This window comes from Pelecanus crispus, chromosome 12 (assembly GCF_030463565.1).
Source record: "Pelecanus crispus isolate bPelCri1 chromosome 12, bPelCri1.pri, whole genome shotgun sequence".
Classification (NCBI taxonomy): domain Eukaryota; kingdom Metazoa; phylum Chordata; class Aves; order Pelecaniformes; family Pelecanidae; genus Pelecanus; species Pelecanus crispus.
This window is the reverse complement of record NC_134654.1, coordinates 4,442,033-4,458,432: the sequence shown is the minus strand read 5'-3', so window position 1 is coordinate 4,458,432 and position 16,400 is coordinate 4,442,033. Positions and strand designations below refer to the sequence as shown.

The window sequence follows — 16,400 nt, the reverse complement described above, 5'->3', positions numbered from 1 at the left end:
TGGGCCTGCCTGCTTGGCCAGGGGCCCAGCGCCATTGCTCTGGGTGAACAACCCTGTCCGGCACAGGTTTCCTCCCCCGTGCCCCTCTGCGTGTGTAGGAACTGGGGCTTGCCTGAGGTAATATGGCCACAGCAGGAAGAATTGGCTTGTCCGAGGCAGTACAGCCCTAGCAGCAGGTGAAGTATTGCAGGGCTGTGGGGTTTGCAGCACAGCACTGCTGCAGAGGGAAAAATCAAACCTGAATCCATTGCAGGGAGACCAGCTATTGGGGTCCTTCCCACCCCTTTGTAGTACCTCAACCCTGTAAATGAAGGTGCTGAGGGAAACTCCCCTCTCCCTTCCCTCCCCGCCGCCTTTCCCCACATCAGAGCCGCGAAGGTACATGTTGAAACAGCTTCTGAGGTGGCGATGGCTCTCCCGAGTGTTTTGGGGCTGGTGCAAGTCTCAGATCTCCTGCCCTTGCTGCTGCATTGTGTGGTGAGCGTTTTAAGAGCCTCACCAGCGAGGGAGATTAGCACGTCTCCTTCGGACGTGAGCCTGGACGAAAAGCGTTCGCGGGAACTCTAGCAACAGTTGCTGAAGCAATCCACCCCTTGCTTGTCATCCTCTCCCTGGAAATAACACGACATTTAATCCTGGTTTGCTTGCTTTCTCCCCTTCCCTGCCTGCCTCTTTCCTCCTCTCCTTCTGATCTATTTCGATGTGAAATTTGGCAGACGCTCGCGGTCGCATCCAGACAGGTTGTGATGAAATCGGGCTCCCGGGAGGCCGCTTGACGGCAGATCCCTGGGCTGCAGGCAGCACTTCTCCGACTGCCGCTAATGGTCTGATTTCCAAGTGTCAGCAGCGGGGGTTTCGCAGTGATGGTTATTACTAATGCTGTACAGCAGCCAGCAGCTCTCCAAAGCCTGTGTGTGGATGAAAGGGATGGCGACGCAGGGCAAAAAGGCAAGGAAAATGGGAACAGCAGTGACTGGATGTAAATAATTCATCCAGACTGAAAAGTGAGTATAGTATTTTTGGCAAACAGCTGAGGGAAGGGGATTACTCGTAGCTAGTGGTGGTTGTCGTTCATTTTATTATGATAAAACCTGACTTGCCAGCCAAAATTAGAGCCCAGTGGTAGTGGCTGGCCTGAGCTACATACAAAGAAAATCATCTTCTGACAGCTCCTGCCTGGACTGGTAGGACTAACGTTTGCCTGGTTAACCTGCCCCTTCTGCTGCTGCAGTTGGCCAGGGCGATGCTGAGCAGTGAGGTGCTCCCCGGCAGCAGATGAGTTTATTCTGAAGGGGCATCGTCCCCAGGCAAATCCCTTACCCTCTCACTGCTTTCTGTCATTTTTCTCTTTGTCCCCCTTTTCTGTTTAGACTGAGAGTCTCAAACTCTGCCGTGCCCAGCACAGCTAGACTCCAGTCTCAGCGGATATTCTACCTGCAATTCACAGTAAAAATACTGAAAACAAACTTTCCACAATCCTTTGAAGGTTTCACTGCGTCTTGGAGGCATATATCTTTTGAAAATAAACATAGCATGAATTCATAAAACAGAAGTCCAATTTGTAAACCCTTGCCAGGAAGGGTAATTGCATTCAAGCAGTAGATCTAATCTGTATGTGTAAGGGTTGTTAGATTTGTCTTTCAATTTGCCTGACTATTCCTACTGTCCTCTTTAATTTTAGCTTGAGTGTAAGATGAAGTAAAGCTACTGTCGCATTTGTTTCCTTTGGTGAGACGGGGTGTTATGATGACTCCCCCGCGCCTTCAGTATAAAATCTGGGTAATGCAACAGGCAGGTGCCTCTGAGAGGAGATTTGTGAACATGCCTTACATCCTGATTGGAAAAATTAGTCATTTTATAAGCAATTATATAGAGCTGGTGACATGAGGAAGGAAACTTGCAAGCCTTAAATTCAAACCCAACCTAAGCTGGTGTCAGAAAGTGGATCTTCTATATGTGTATTTTTATCAGGACATCAAAGAAATGCCCAAACCTCAAATATATAACCCACGGCTGTTGCGTTCTAACTCAAATGGCTTTTATTTGGCAGGGAGGGTGGTGTTCTTGGTGGACTTTTTGACTTCAAATGCAACTACGCTGAGAAATTCCACTAGATTTCCCTGTGGAACCAGTTTACTTTGAAACGTGCATCATTTTCCTGTGCCACAGATACACTGAAACTGCATATAGACCTACTGTGTGGGGCTACTGAGGAAGTCTTCTTATGAAACGTTATAGTTGATGCTGTAGGCTTACCTTGAACAAGGAAAAGAGAATTAGACCGGAGACTTTTTCATGCAAGCAAAAAGAGCAGTGGATCAGAATGGGGAGCTGTCTATAAAACAGGTAAAAAAAGCAGCTTAATTTGCAATGAAACATCAGTATTCTTTAAATGGTTCCTTTGTCTTACATATTCTTTAGCAGGTGTGCTCTATAGGCAAGATTTTATTTGTTCAGATTACGGAGTGAATCATTGCCCTTTTTATTGAGGAATGATAATTAGAGGGACAAATACAAATCGAATCACTGAGGACCAAATAGTAGAGGATTGCAATGAGAGTAACAGCTTGGAGAAAAATCCTGGCCTTCTTGCTGTGAATTGTAAAGCAGCTTGACTGAGCCGGAGTGGTCAGGGCAATGGGAAGGGAGCGCCAAAAATCTCTGGCTGTGGCAGCTCCTTGCCAGCAGTCAGCCTGTGTCCCTAGGAAATGCTCTTTCAGAGATAAGCAGCCAGCCAGTTTGGCCTTTGGTTATTCTTTGTGTTTAAAATGGCTCATAATTAATACTCTTATTATTATTTGTGCATTAAAACACTAATTGTCCACCCCAGATTCTTGTGTCCGATGCTGAACACACAGATGATGAGAGTCCTTACCTGAAGGAGCCTGTGATCTAAGCAGAAAGAACAGCCCAAGTGTGGAAAGCAGACCAGCAGCGCAAGCAATCAGCTCTGATTGCCCAGCAGGACGCGGCTGAGAACGGGAGCCCGCACCCCTGCTTACCAGTCCAGTGTCCAAACTGGGAATCATTTCCCCTAGCACTCCAGCATTGCTACAATTAGGATTGTTTTGCTGTACAATAGGGCTGCTTTTAAGCATCTGTAGTTCTTCCGGAGGACACCTTCATGCCCACAAGTTTAACATCCCCCTGAAAATGGTGGGCTTTATTTTTCATTTCTCGAGAATTGTGCCTGTCCGGGGGGTGACACAGAAAGGCTGCTCCCCGGCGTGCAATTACGGTGCTGTGCTGAAAGAAGACTGGATCAGCTTGGGGCATCCGTGGTGCAACTGTCAGCATTGCTGATAGGAGAAGGTTGCTATCTGTTACAGTCCTTGTCATGTGTATATTTAAAATTTTTGGCAGCTGTGATCTGGTGAATAATTCAGTGAAACCCATCATCGATAAAAGAGAGATTTTTGAAGGGTTCTTTGGGTGGAAGTGGCTGCTTTCTGAGAAACGAGTGTATTAAAAATTGACTTCATGCTATCAAGATAAAACTCATATTTAGCCTTTTTAAATTTTTAATGGAACATCATATTTATTCTCCGTGACTTCCAGCTATCGAGGCCCAGCCTTGCAGTCGGACTCCGAAGCATCTGTGGTTCTGTGGGGATCCCGGCGAGCAAATTCAACAGCAGAATGGATACATGCTCGGAGCTGTGTGTCATTTCCTGCGCCTATTGCTCCTGCCAGTACAGCTGGTTAAATAAGGTAATTTATCGTTTTCCTGAAGTTGGCTGAACCGTGTGTTTAATTTATTTATATTATCGACTGCATGGAGGACTACCCTGGTGTGAAATGTCATCTTCAAGTGCTTTCTTCCACAGAAATACAGGCTCTGTGTTAATGCAAACACTGCTGCCTCTGATGTATTTTTCAACACTTGCCCAAACCAAAAAGCAAAATATATACTCAGGCTTTAAGTCGATTTAGGTAAAAGGTGGCTCAGGGTCCCTAAGCTTATCCTGTGAGGTCTTGTGGATGTATGGACATGATGGGGCTGGCAGGGCCACCCGGTTTCTCAAGAGCAGGCTCTGAGCAGGCAGTAAAAGCACAGGCTGAGGACGTATTTTCTCTTCCTTTCTCTTTTCCTTTTCTCTTTTTTCTCTCCCTCCCTTCCTGCCACATGGCAAATTTACTCACTGCATCCATGGGACGTTGAGACAGTAATGAGCCCTAATTTCTGCGTTCACAGGTTAGTGCAAAGGAAAAATTGTTTCCCTGTGATTTTCTGTTGACTCACCTGGGATCATAATCCCAGGCTGTCACTTCACCGAGTGACCAAGCTGCCCCCTCCCTGTGCTGCACGGGGCAGTAATTACCACTTGTACAGCTCTCCCGAATGCAAAGCGAGACACGTTTTATTACGACGAAGCGTGAGGGAGAGGGCTACAAGCAATTGTTGAAAGCAAAAGAAAAGCCGCGCCGGTCCCTCGCTCGCTGTGCAGCGAGTTGGTCGAAGCGGGTTGGCTGGGTTTGCCTTGGCACGTTGGGCCCACGCTGGGGCCGCGTTGGGCCCACGCCGTGCCCCGTTTGCGATCCTTCCTGCAGATGAGCTTCTACCGGCACGGGGAGCCCGTTCACAGGACCGTCCAGGGCAGTCCTGGGAGGAACGGCATCACTGCAAAAAAAAGTGAGACCAAATTTTGCTGCCGATCCCAAGCAACCTTCTGTAGCTGGTGTCTGTAATTAGGATCGCTCTGCAGATTTGGGCCCTTAATTTTTAACAGTTATGAGCTCCCCGCGGTTGTTCCCGGGCCCGGCAGGTCACCTTGCTTTGCTACGGGGTGCTCTTGTTCTGAACTTTTTTTCTCCCCTGCAAAATTAATTTTTGTGGTGGGGTTGGTTTTTGCTGTGAGGGTTTTCTGTTCGTTTGTTTCTTGGGGTTACTTTTTTTTTGCCTCGAGGTTTTGGGATTGGGGCTTTGGGGGTGATTTTTTTTTGATTGCTGGGGTTTTTTTTGTTTGCATGGGTTTGTGTTTTAGTTTTTTGGGCGTTTGGGATTTTTGGTTTTGGGGGGGGGGTTGTTTTGTTTGGCTGGGTTTGTGTTTTGGTTTGAGATTTTTGGGGGTTTTGGGTTTCAGTTTTTTTGGTTGTTGGGGTGTTTGTTTTGTTTGGGTGTGTTTATGTTTTCGTTTGGTTTTGGGTTTTGGGGGTTTTTAGTTGTTGGAGGGGTTGTTTGGTTTGTGGTTTTGGTTTTGGGTTTCATTTCTTTGTTTTTGGAGGGGTTTGTTTTGTTTGGGTGAGTTTATGTTTTGGTTTGTTTTGGTTTGGGGTTTTGGGTCTGGGTCTTTGGGGTTTTTTTTTTAGTTGTTGGGGGGGTTGCTTTGTTTGGGTGGGTTTGTGGTTTGGTTTAGTTTTGGGTCTTTTGGGGTTTTTTTTGGTTGTTGGGGGGTTTGTTTTGTTTGGGTTTGTGTTTTGGTTTGTTCTGGTTTTGGGTTTTTGGGGGTTTGGATTTTTGGGTTTTTTTTTTAGTTGTTGGGGGGGTTGTTTTGTTTGGGTGGGTTTGTGGTTTGGTTTGGGTTTTGGGGGGTTTCTTTTTTGCTACCGGCTTTCCTTGTTTGTAGTTTAGGATTTTCCCGCCCCCCCGGGGTGGGGGGTGTGTGTGTGTATTCCCTTTTGGGGCTCTGGGGCGCGGCCGCCCGGTCCCAGCTCCCATCTGCGGGGCGGCCCCGCTCCGAGCCCCGCCGCTCCGGGCCGGGCTTTGGCAGCGGCCGGCGCTGGCGGGGCGGGTGCGGCGCGGCGCCGCCAGGGGGTGCCGGGGCCCGCGGGGGGCGCCGGCGGGGCGGAAGGCGCGGAGCGGAGCGCGGAGCGGAGCGGGGCGGGGCGGGGCCGGAGGCGGCGGTGTCCCGGCGCAGGTGCGCTCCGTTTCCGCCTTGTCCCGGGAAAAGGGAGGTGGGGGCGGCTCTGAGCCGTGTCCCAGCGTGGCCCGTGGCGGAGGCGGCCGCGAGTTTTTGCCGGGTGCGAGAAGCGGGGCCGGGCCGGAGGGCAGGTGGGTGCGCGGGGTGCAGGGCGCGGGCGCTTCGTGCGGAGTTTGCAGCGCAGTTTGCAGCGCAGTTTGCAGCGCAGTTTCGGTGTCGGTGCGTGCTGGCTGCCGGGAAACCTGCAGGGAAACCGCTGTGTCACCGCTGTGTCCGGGGCCCGTGGGCTACGGCCCCTTCCCCTGGCCAGCTGGGACGGGGGGGAACAGCTTTTGGGGGGGCCTGGGGCACCCAGACCCGGAGCTCCACTGGTAGGAGAGGTCCTGTCTAAAATGCTGCTGAAGGCAGCCCGCAAAGACAGCAAGGGGAACTACACAAGGCTGAATTTAGGTGGAATTCCGCTTCCTGAAGGTAACCGAATGTGACAGAGGGGTGGGGGGAAACAAGCCAGAAGTGGGAGGTTGAAAGCGATGTGCTCCATCGAAAAAATTATCAGTGCCTGTGTGCTTTTGAGAGTTGTTGGGCTCGCGCGTGTTGTGTGGCGGGAGCAGCCGTGAGCATCTTACGGAGGATGGATTGTCATGGTTCTTCTGGGCTCTCACACGGGGTGATGGGTGCTGTTGTATGTGCAAGTAAGAATGATGTGCTGTGCCCACCCCCGAGGTTTTTAGTCTGCTGCAGCTTGGGTCAGGTACTCCCCAGGGCTTGGTCAAGGTCCATGGCTTTCTTTTTGCTCATACCAACAATGTTCAGGGTGATAAAGGTCTCGGAGTTACTGCTGGCCATGCTGTGCGTTGTTCAAAGGCTTCCTAGGATGCCTAAACCCAAGACTATAGCTTAAGGATGCTGAGAAAGGGTATTTCATCCTCTGGATGTGATGGCAGGCCTGTGGCTCGGAGCCGTGCTGGATAGCGAGTTTTTGGCAAGGCCTGGGATCAGGCTGCTCAGCAGAGTTTCTCCGCTGGCCACGAACATGCTTTTCCTGGTTCACTGAGGTTACCCGCAAAATAGGCTGGCATGTGGTTCTCCTGCAAGGGATTCCTTGACAAACCCTGGCCCTTGCTCAGTACTTCCCTGCTATGTCCAATTCTTTCTAAGAAACTTGATGCTTCTCTGGAGGCTGGGAGGTGCGGATTCCACCCTGCCAGTCTCCAGCTGTAGAAGGCCTCCTGAGCTTTTTTAGCATATCAGAATAGCAAAATGAATCTCTCTAATTGGCCATTTAGATGCTAATTTGCTTCTCCTAGGCCTACGCCAGATCCACCTGCCCCAGAATGTGAGTCAGAAAGAGCCTCTTGTCTTCATGAATTATTCACTTTGCACAATGCACCTGCCTGGCTGGGGATCAGAGGGAAATAGGGCCAAAGTCTTAATAAATAAAGATACACCTTGGCAGGTGGAATAGTGCTGGCTTTCCTCCCCATCATCGCAGGGAGCTGGGGAGCTGCTTTGCTTGGGCAAAAACTGGTTCTTTATAGCTTACCATATATCAAATAGCCATGCTAATAAGTGCCTCTCATTAATACAGGATTGTTGGTACGGTATGTCAGTTTTCCTGTAGAGCTGATTTTATCTTCCCACTCATAGGACTGGCATGGACCTCCAGGGCATTGTGTTTTATAAGCTTTTTAACAAGCTCTGTCTTAAAGGGAGTTTCTTGCCACTACTGCTAGGATTGGGAAGCAGCTCTGGTGCATAGGAACCTTCTTTGTTTTCCCCCCCAAATCTCATCCCCGCTTGCTCCTTTTCCAACTTGGCTTTGCATGATAACGATGCTTCTCTCCCTTTCCATGTGCTGACGCTGATATGTGTTTACCTTGAGCTGGGCCAACCAAAATTGAATACACAGCTCTGAGTGAGGTCTTCCCTGTTTCGCTGGTTCTGGTACTGCTTAGATTGAGCCTTCATGGTGGGACAGACAGGTAGAAAGTCTGTCTGATTGGGTTCTTAAGTTTTTGTCCCAAAGCTTGCCAAGGTTTTATTTGGACATTGTGTTTTCCTTGTCTCTGTTGGCCCAAGCCGCAGAGCTGCGAGTCAAATCTGATCATGCGGGATTCCTTGTGTCGCTTGGCTCTCCATCTGCCGCTGAGGGGTTGCGCTAACAGTGGTGATTTATCGCAGTAAGAAACTGCAAAAGGCTGTTTTTCAGCCGTGCCCCTGTGCGCCAGCCCAGCGCGCTCACTTCCTGAGAGCGGGCAGCAGGAAGGTGTTGAGGATTGCTTGGCTCCGCTGTGCTTGTTCTTCCTCCCTGCTTAGTCCCTACAAAATGTCAATGCTTATGTTACTGGAAGGGCTGAGAAACTGCTAGATGTAGGTATGAAGGGGCAGTTTAAAGTGGTTTGTGTGTGAGAAGAACTTCTCTAAAGCCCTGATTCAGGCCAGCACTCATACAGGCTCAATTACTCCCCTTCTCTGGCTCTGAGACTTGGCCGTACCTTGAAAGTCAAGTGTGTGTCTTCTGCCATGCTTCTACAGCCACGAGGGTTATTCTGTCACTTTTAAACAGTCATGTGCTTTGAAATACAACTGTGGCACTAGGATCCTTAAAACATGAGGGAAAGACTTGTGTCTGGACTAAATAGCCTTTCCCTGCCTGCTTGTATTTGTCTCCCTGATGTGTGACTGGTGTCCGGGAGGAAAAGGGACTGGCCAGCGGTGGGTGGGAGGCAGAGGCTGGGTTAACCTTATCTATCTCCGCTAGTCATTTATCCTCTGTCATAGCAACAAGAGCAAACACTCACTTAGTTGCTAAGGTTTCCTAGGGATAATGGGGTCTGGTGCTTGGAGCAGAGAGTAATTACACTGCCTCTTTGAGGGAGCAGCAGCTAAAAGGAAAAACTGGCCAGCACAGTACCTGGTGCAAGCTGGGAGTCCCGGGGGAGGCGATGCCCTCAAAGCCGGCAAGTTAATTACACCGGCACAGCTCAGCTTGGGAATTGGGATCTCATCTCTGGCCAACTGTTTAATTTTTATTTTTTAAATGAAGTATTTAAAAAAAAAAAAAAATTGCCCAATTCATTTCCTATAAAAATAAATTAATATAGACACGAGCTGCTTAGCTGAAATAACCAGGCAAATGAAAGCTGACTGGAGAGCTCCTTATGGGCCTGTATAGGATGTTTTTGTATTTGCAGGGCTGCGAGGAATTCATGCTGCCTGGGCACCTGTAATCAGCCCAGCTGCAGGAGGGCTCATGCAGGCTGTGCTTTCGCTGCCATGAGGAGGTGTTTTCTAACAAGAACCTTCAGTTTTAACTTTGATGTAGTCAAGGTAAAGTCAAAATGTGTTTCAGGTGGAGGAGTGGGGAAGGGACTTGGTGTAGTGAGATGATGCTAAAAGCGTACATGAGCTGAAAAAGCAAGCTGATACATTTGGGACAGAAAAGTGTTAAGGCTGTTAAATACAGAGCTACAGCCTGGCTCAGGGAGTGCATGATCGAGGAATCTCTGGAGGCTGGGAGGGTATTCTGGAAAAGTATTGCTGTGTTGTGCTCTGTTCTTATACTATTCTTTAAGCATCTGCTCTTGGAGCTGGTCAGATAGCAGGTACTGTGCTCACTGGATCTTTGGCATGACCTGCTACAACTCTGGTCTGTTGTTAAGGTAAAGGTACGTGGTGTTCATGTTGCTATTCTGCTGAGAAAACTGGCCTTCTTTCACAGAAGAGCCTGAAATTCTTTGAAGAGTGTCACGTCAGAGGGCTGTGTCTGCATACTGCCATCAGCCAGGGTAGTTCTGGCACGTGCCCATGCAGCAACTTTCTCCCATTGCGGCTACCATTTGTAGTTGGTACCGAACATGTTGGTTATTGGAAGGCAGATCAGGAGTACGTGCAGAAACACCTCCCACTACTGTTCTGCTGCTGCTTTGGGAAGGTGAGCTTCCTGCAGGATCCATGGCTGTGTGGCTTGGTGGGGTGGCGTGGAAGGGCACTCGCCTCTCCCCAGCCTGTGCCTGGGGGACGTGCTGCCCCACAGCCGCCTGCAGCCCACCTTCACCCTCCAGGCCAAGAAATGGGAACTGTCCGGTGGGAAAGATCCCGCTGGCTTTGCTCTCTCGTGGTCGCTCCGCAGGGATGTGGGTCCAAGTCAGCAGCATGGCCCTGCTGCTGTTCCCTTCACTCAGACCCCACCTGAAGATTTTTCCCTCACAGACTAAAGTCACGTTCTCTGGCTGCAGAGCGCAAGTCTCATCATGGAGACAGCAGAAGCAGTGCTACCACAGCGCTGCAGGCAGAGATGTGCTCAGTTGTGCATCCTCTGAAATGCTCCTGGCCCTGTGCAGAGGGTTGGCTCTCTGCGGGGCAGCACTCCTTCCTTGCAGTGCTCCCCTTAGCTGCTGTGCCAAGGGCAGCCAGCTGAACTCAGATTTAATGAGGTTTTGTTTCACATGACTTCCTCCATCATAGGAAAGGAACAAACAAGTGGAGGGTTTTTAAAGCAGGTCATAGAGTATTGATAAGAGCTCCCTTTTAATTCTTAATTCAAGTAAAAAGCAGGCTCTTGGGAGTGGGAAGTTTTTTTTCTTTACATTAGGTACTTGTGCTTCCCCTTTGTTCTGTATCCAGTGTACTTGCAGCAGGGCCAAAAGCTGTGGATTTCATTTGCTCTCTCACTGCTAGAGACTGTCTACTTCTGCTCTTCGTTTGCTTGTTGAGAGGAGCAGAGAACAGGGAGAGGCTGGCTGCGTGAGGTAGGTGCTAACTGGAGCATTTTTGGGTCAACAGTAGAGGCTGGCTGCAAGAGAGGGCTGTTTCACCACAGCCTGTAGAAATGACTCCCCTGGCTGGTGTGGTTTTGCTATCTTAGTGTTTCTGATTAGGCTGATTCCACTGTACTTCTTGTCCTGTACAGAGATAAGAGGGAGGATGCTTCACGCCTTCCAGATACTGGTACCATTTCTCTGGCATCGTTCCTGTGGCCATGCAAGATATTCCTTTCCCTCCAGTCCTGCTAGTGCTCCTCTTTCTGCCCCAGCAGACTGTGGCCTGCAGTCCCATGTCCTTGTTTCCTTCTACAAGGTAGTTGTGTCAAACCACACCGGGCTTTTTTTGGAGGCCAAGGTGCAAAGCCACCTGCAATGCCAGTTTACATCAGAGGGAGCAGCAGATACCCAATGCTGCCAAAAGAAAATGCTCCTGTAAATATTTTAGGGAATAATCTATCTGAAGACTGTCTTGGGATGCGATGGATCTCTGGGCTGTGTTTTGTTTTCCTTCTCTCCTTGTAGATGCTGCTCAGGGAATGGTGGCGAACAAAACGTATGCTGAGTAACAAGAGGCGAAAGAGCATGATGTTGCTTGTTTTTGTTCAGTCATGCTGAGCAAAGTGCGCTATGGTATGGGGCTGGAGAATGCGTTTAGGTCTCTCCTGAGAAAAATGCTTAGCTCGTGCTCTATTCTGACTCGCATTCAGCTCTGTTAGAGCAGATAAAGCTCTGCAGAGGAGCGGCAGATGTATTCAGCACTGCTTTCCCCCCTGAAAGCACAGCTGCTGGCAAAAGCAAACTCCTCTGCCCTGACCATGGTGTGGGGCTCATCTCCAGCTCTGGCTTTTGTGCTAAACATCCCACAGCTGCCAAGCGCTGGTCGTGTTGGGATGGTTGTGTGCGTTCAGCCTCGCCGGTGGACATTGAGTGTGTGGGCTGTGCTGTTCTTCAGGTGTGCGTGAGTGGGAGGGAAGAGTATGTGGTGTATCTGAAGAGTAATTTAATATATGCATTTGTGTGTGTGGGTACATGTGTATATAATCCTGTAACAACACATCACAGGCTTGGAAAATATCTGGAAAATTCCCAGGTCAGTCGTTCTGTGTGAAATTGTAGCGTCTCTCTGCTTTTAACACTGGCCTGGGGGCGGGAGCCTCCGTATTCTTTCGCTGTTAATGCTTGATTTCTCCCCTGTGTGTGAGCTGCTGTGGGACGTGTGCGGGGACTGCGTTCTCTCCTTGCTTGAAATCATGAAGAAGATGAAAAGAGCAGGAGGTGTTCTGGGACAAAATGGAAACGCAAACCCACAGTGTGCGTGGCACTGAGCAGAGCAGGGAAAGTAGTTGGTAAATTGAAGATGCCAGGGTTCAAGGATTTCTTCTAGGGATGATCCCTTTCAAAAGTGATCACCTTAAGTAATGTAGTAAAGGTTTAAAAAATTGCATGCGACACTTCTGTCTGTCCTTGCTGTCTCAACCCTCTTTCTCTGCCAAACCTTTCCTGCAGCCTCCCATCTCCTCCATGCCTCACTTTGCTGTACGGTCGGACTGTTCTGCTGAGCATTATGCTGGATTGTTAGAGCCTTCACCCTTTTTATACATCTGTCCCCTTGCACTGAAAGAAATCTGTGCTTCGTGTGGAATTCCTCCTCTTCTCTCCTGCCTGTTGTAAGTGCTGAGTTTTCAGACTCTCTCCAGAAATTGGATGGTCAGAGAGGAGGGAACTGGTGCATTGTTCGTGACCATTTTGGCTCTCAAGGCTGACGTGGGGTTTGGCAGGAGATAGCTGTCAGTTCTGTAACACGGGTTAGTGTTTCTGTGGCGGGGGGTGAGCGTGGTGTGTGTGGCACATGTGAGCTCAGCGTAGGGAGAGAGAGATTGATCCGCGCAAGCTATGTGCCTGCCTGTGTGAGAGGGCCAAGGCCGTGCAGCCTGTGATGCCTTGTGTGCCTGGCACAGAGGCAGAAAGTTCTGTGTCAGCAGTAGATAGCAAGCGGAGGTGCAGCGCACTGAACTACGGGCACTGCTGGGGTAAGTGTGCTGTGGATTGAGGCTGGAACATGTCTTTTCCTGGGAACTACTGCACAGTTGGCAGGTGATATGCCTTGCCTGCTATAGTATCTGATTTGTGTTTGCCAAACAGCATTAACCATGTTATCTCTGCCCAGCAGGTATGGTTTCAAAGCTGGCAAGTGTCTGTTCTGGGGAAGGTAAGTATTAATACCTGGAAATTTATGCATCAGGTCTTGTGGGACGCTTGCTCTGCTGGAGAGCAAATCCAGCTGGAGAAAAGCTCGGTACTGCAAGACTAGTTTCGCCTCCATGGAAATCTTTTGGCTTTGTCTGTCCCTTGGTGCTTCCCGTTCATCTGAGCTGCTGGTAGGACTCAGAACTGCTTAGCTGCAAAGTCCCTTTTGGGGATGTGTTTCTCCCATGAGTGCGTGGAAGTTGGCTCTTGCTGCCTTTCCTGATCCGTTCACAGCGGAATTGTCATTGAACACAAGGAACCGCTGGTGTGACCATGCTGGTTACAGGAGCCGCAGTGGGAGATCTGCTGCAAGAGGTGCTGTCTTAAACATCAGAGAATGCAAACAAGCTGCTATTGTAGGCTGTAGTTATAAATATCAGGCTATTATGGAGGCAGTTTTAATGAACGAAATGACTTGCCACTATTCATGCTGATTGTCGTGTGGGTTTTTGTTTGTTACCCCATTAAGAGGTAAAAAAAAAAAAGCACTGTAGCTTCTTTGTGTCCTTTAGAGTGGCTTTCTCTGTCAGTACTGCAGCATTGGGGCTCTAGAGGTGGCGGGGCAGAGATTATTCTTACAAACAACGCTTTTGTCTAGTTTGAAATGAAAAATCACAACTGACAAAGAGTCTCTGGCTTTTTTTCAGAGTACCATCAAATCTAAACTTCCAGCCTTGTCTTCAAGATATTTCAAGGTATTTATTGGCTTATATTTTATGAGGATGATGGTATGTTTTTATTGCTGTCTGTGGGTGACAGTCTGTCTACTTCCACTGCGTGTGACGCCAGCAGATCACCTCTGTTTTGCTTGCCAGAAGAGCGGCCCTTTGGCACGGTTAATAAGGCTGTGCCAGGCACTGCCCTGTGCTTTCTTGAGGGTGGGGTGGCAGCTCTGCTCAGTGCTGGTGTTTGCTTCTCACAGGTGGGATCCCTGCCTCTCCTGCCCAGCCTGGTGCCATGGCCGACACGATTTTTGGCAGTGGGACAGGCCAGTGGGTGTGCCCCAATGACCGGCAGCTGGCACTACGTGCCAAGTGAGTCCTCACCGCTCCCTCTTCTCCTTCCAGCCTCCGCTCCGGACTGAATGGTTTCCCGGTATCTGTGTGGAGCACTGGCCTCATCCACAGCCTGGTTGGGAGGCAGGAGTTTGCCGGTCACGCAGACCCCTGTGTGCCCCAGAAGCGTGCTGCTTGGCTGGGACAGGAGCCTGCTAACCTGGGCCTCGGTGCTTGGCTGCTGCCTGCCTGCAGTGGAGTTTGCAGCACGGCTGGTGTGTGGTGGGAGTCCGTCCCACCAGCCCTCCCCTGGGTGAAAGAAAGGGCTTGGAGGCAGGCTCGTATCTCTGCAGCACCCTAAATATAATTGATAGCATCCCCCAGCTGCCAGTGCTCTCTTGTTTTAGGAACTTGTCATTTGATCTCATTTTCCCCTGAAGTTAAATTACTGCATAACCTAAAGACAAAAGGGATGGAGATGAGTCAAGCACCAGAATTGCATTTGTTTCTTGGATGCTTTCCTTCTCTGGCAGCCAGTACCATGCCACTGCCACTCTTGTCTGAACCTCTGGGGTCAGCCTGCTGCAGAGTGTTAGAGAACAGGAGGTGACCCCGTGTCTGAGGGGACTGCCTGAGTGTGAACTGTGCATGCCACTGCTGCTTCTCCAGCCTTCACCCGAAAGCCTCATTAAGACAGCTGTGTCTGATAGTGCCCTGCATTCTGCCAGCAGCCCTGACTTTATCCAGTGACCTCTAAACTGCTACTGAATGGTAATTAATTGAGCTGTGAAAGCTCCCACCTGTCCCCAAGTGAGCTAAGGAGAAATCTCAGCTGCTGTATGTGAGGCAGGGAGGGAAGTGGCTTGCTAAAGTCCTTGTGCAGGCCTGGGTTAGACCAAGGGAGGAAGTTGCCAAATTTATATTTCCAGGCGAGCCTGGTGATTTGTGTGTTTGAACTGAGGACCTTAGAAATGTGTGATCTGGAGGGAGGAGGGCACAGGTAATCCCTGCGTTCTGGAGTCTGCTGTTGGCATTTGTGGTGTTTGGCATCGGTACCCACCTCTGCAAGGGTACCCCCATAGCCAGCCCTAGGTGTGCTGGTTTTCTTTATGGGCGGAGTCAAACAGGAGTGAGGACATGGAGTGGTAAAATACAAACTGGAGCAGAAAGGGAAATGAGAGGGCAGGGAGAGGCAGCGCAGTGCTCGGTGCTGCTAGAGGAGTGACGTCGTGATCTGGTCAGTGAGAAGAGACTCCCGCTTTGGGCATTAGCCAGGGAACAGACTTGTCTGATGGAAGGCTGACGCAGGCTCTGTGTGCCTGGCAGGTTTGGCCTGTGGGGCAGGTCAGGGGTTTTGTGCTTTCGCAGCTTAATTCTTCCCTCCACCCCCTCCTACAGGCTCCAGACGGGCTGGTCGGTGCACACGTTTCAGACTGAGAAGCAGAGGAAGATGCAGGCTCTGAGCCCGCAGGAACTTGAGGTCATTCTGGAAGTCATCCGTAAGGCGGAGAAATTGGACATCATCGAGCAGCAGCGCATTGGGTACAGTCACGTTCATTTGTCCCCTTCCCTCAGAAGGAAAGGTCAGTGCAGACAGCGTGGCTCTCCTGACTGCCTGAGCTCAGCCTCCATCAGTCAGAGCACCCCTTAGGTCCCTTATTTTCCCCTCCCATGTTGCTCGTTTGGAGGTGGTGAACATTGGGAAGGATGTGATGTTTTCCTTCTCCCCATGTCTCAAGCCTTTCCTGTGCCTTCGTTGAGCCTTGGGGCTTGCTGTGGTTGCAGCTACTGACAGAGTCCCTGGCAAAGGCGGCCTGCGCTAAGGCAGCTGCCCCAGTGCCTCTGGGTGAGGCTGGGGAAGATGCCGAGCTGTGCAGCTGCACCCACTGCTGGTGGATGGCATGGTTCAGAAACTGCTGCTGGCAGCACAGTTAGGTTTTCCCTTGTCTGCAGCAGCCCCTGGGATTTTGCCTGGAGCAGTGAATGAGTTTATGTTCTAGGTGGCTGAGCCCTCTGGAAGGGGTTTGCTCGCTTGAGTTATTTAATTTATGGGCATCCTTTTGCTGCTGCAGATTTCCATTTGCTTTCGCTCCTGCTGGAGGTCTGGCCTCAGCTGTGTCTGTGGACATCCTACGCTGACTGCCTTTAAAGCTGGGGACTTCAGCAGTCCTGCAGCATTTCCCACCGGTGTTTCGTGCTCGCGAGACAGGACACCCCAGTGACTCCCAGCCCGTGTCCAGCAGGCCCAGGCTCCTGTCCCTGTGCTTCGCTCTGTCCCTGTGCTGTGCATGTTAGTGAGTGCTAACGAGAACTGACAGTGATGTTTGTGTGATATATGGGAGCAGCCCCAGAAGCAGCCAGCGATCCTGAGGGGCCGATCGTTCCTGTGCAGTTGTTGGTGTAGCTTGCAGAAAGCAGAAGCATTCTCTGAAATGCCTTTGTTAACTCCTGGGAGTTCTCTTGTGCTGAAGTCAAGGATCATAAATCCAGTAATGATGGTTCAGCCTGAATGTGTGCTCTGACCTCATCAC

General features: G+C 50.2%; 1 protein-coding gene across 1 annotated transcript in view; it reads left to right on the top strand.

Annotated features, from left to right (window-relative positions):
- The first annotated feature begins 13,831 nt into the window (after positions 1 to 13,831).
- RPH3AL (rabphilin 3A like (without C2 domains)) overlaps positions 13,832 to 16,400 on the top strand; it is a 31,828-nt gene continuing 29,259 nt past the window's right edge. The window contains exons 1-2 of the mRNA XM_075719687.1: positions 13,832 to 13,908; positions 15,268 to 15,411. Coding sequence (XP_075575802.1) covers positions 13,832 to 13,908; positions 15,268 to 15,411 — 221 coding nt within the window. The remainder of the gene's footprint in view (positions 13,909 to 15,267; positions 15,412 to 16,400) is intronic.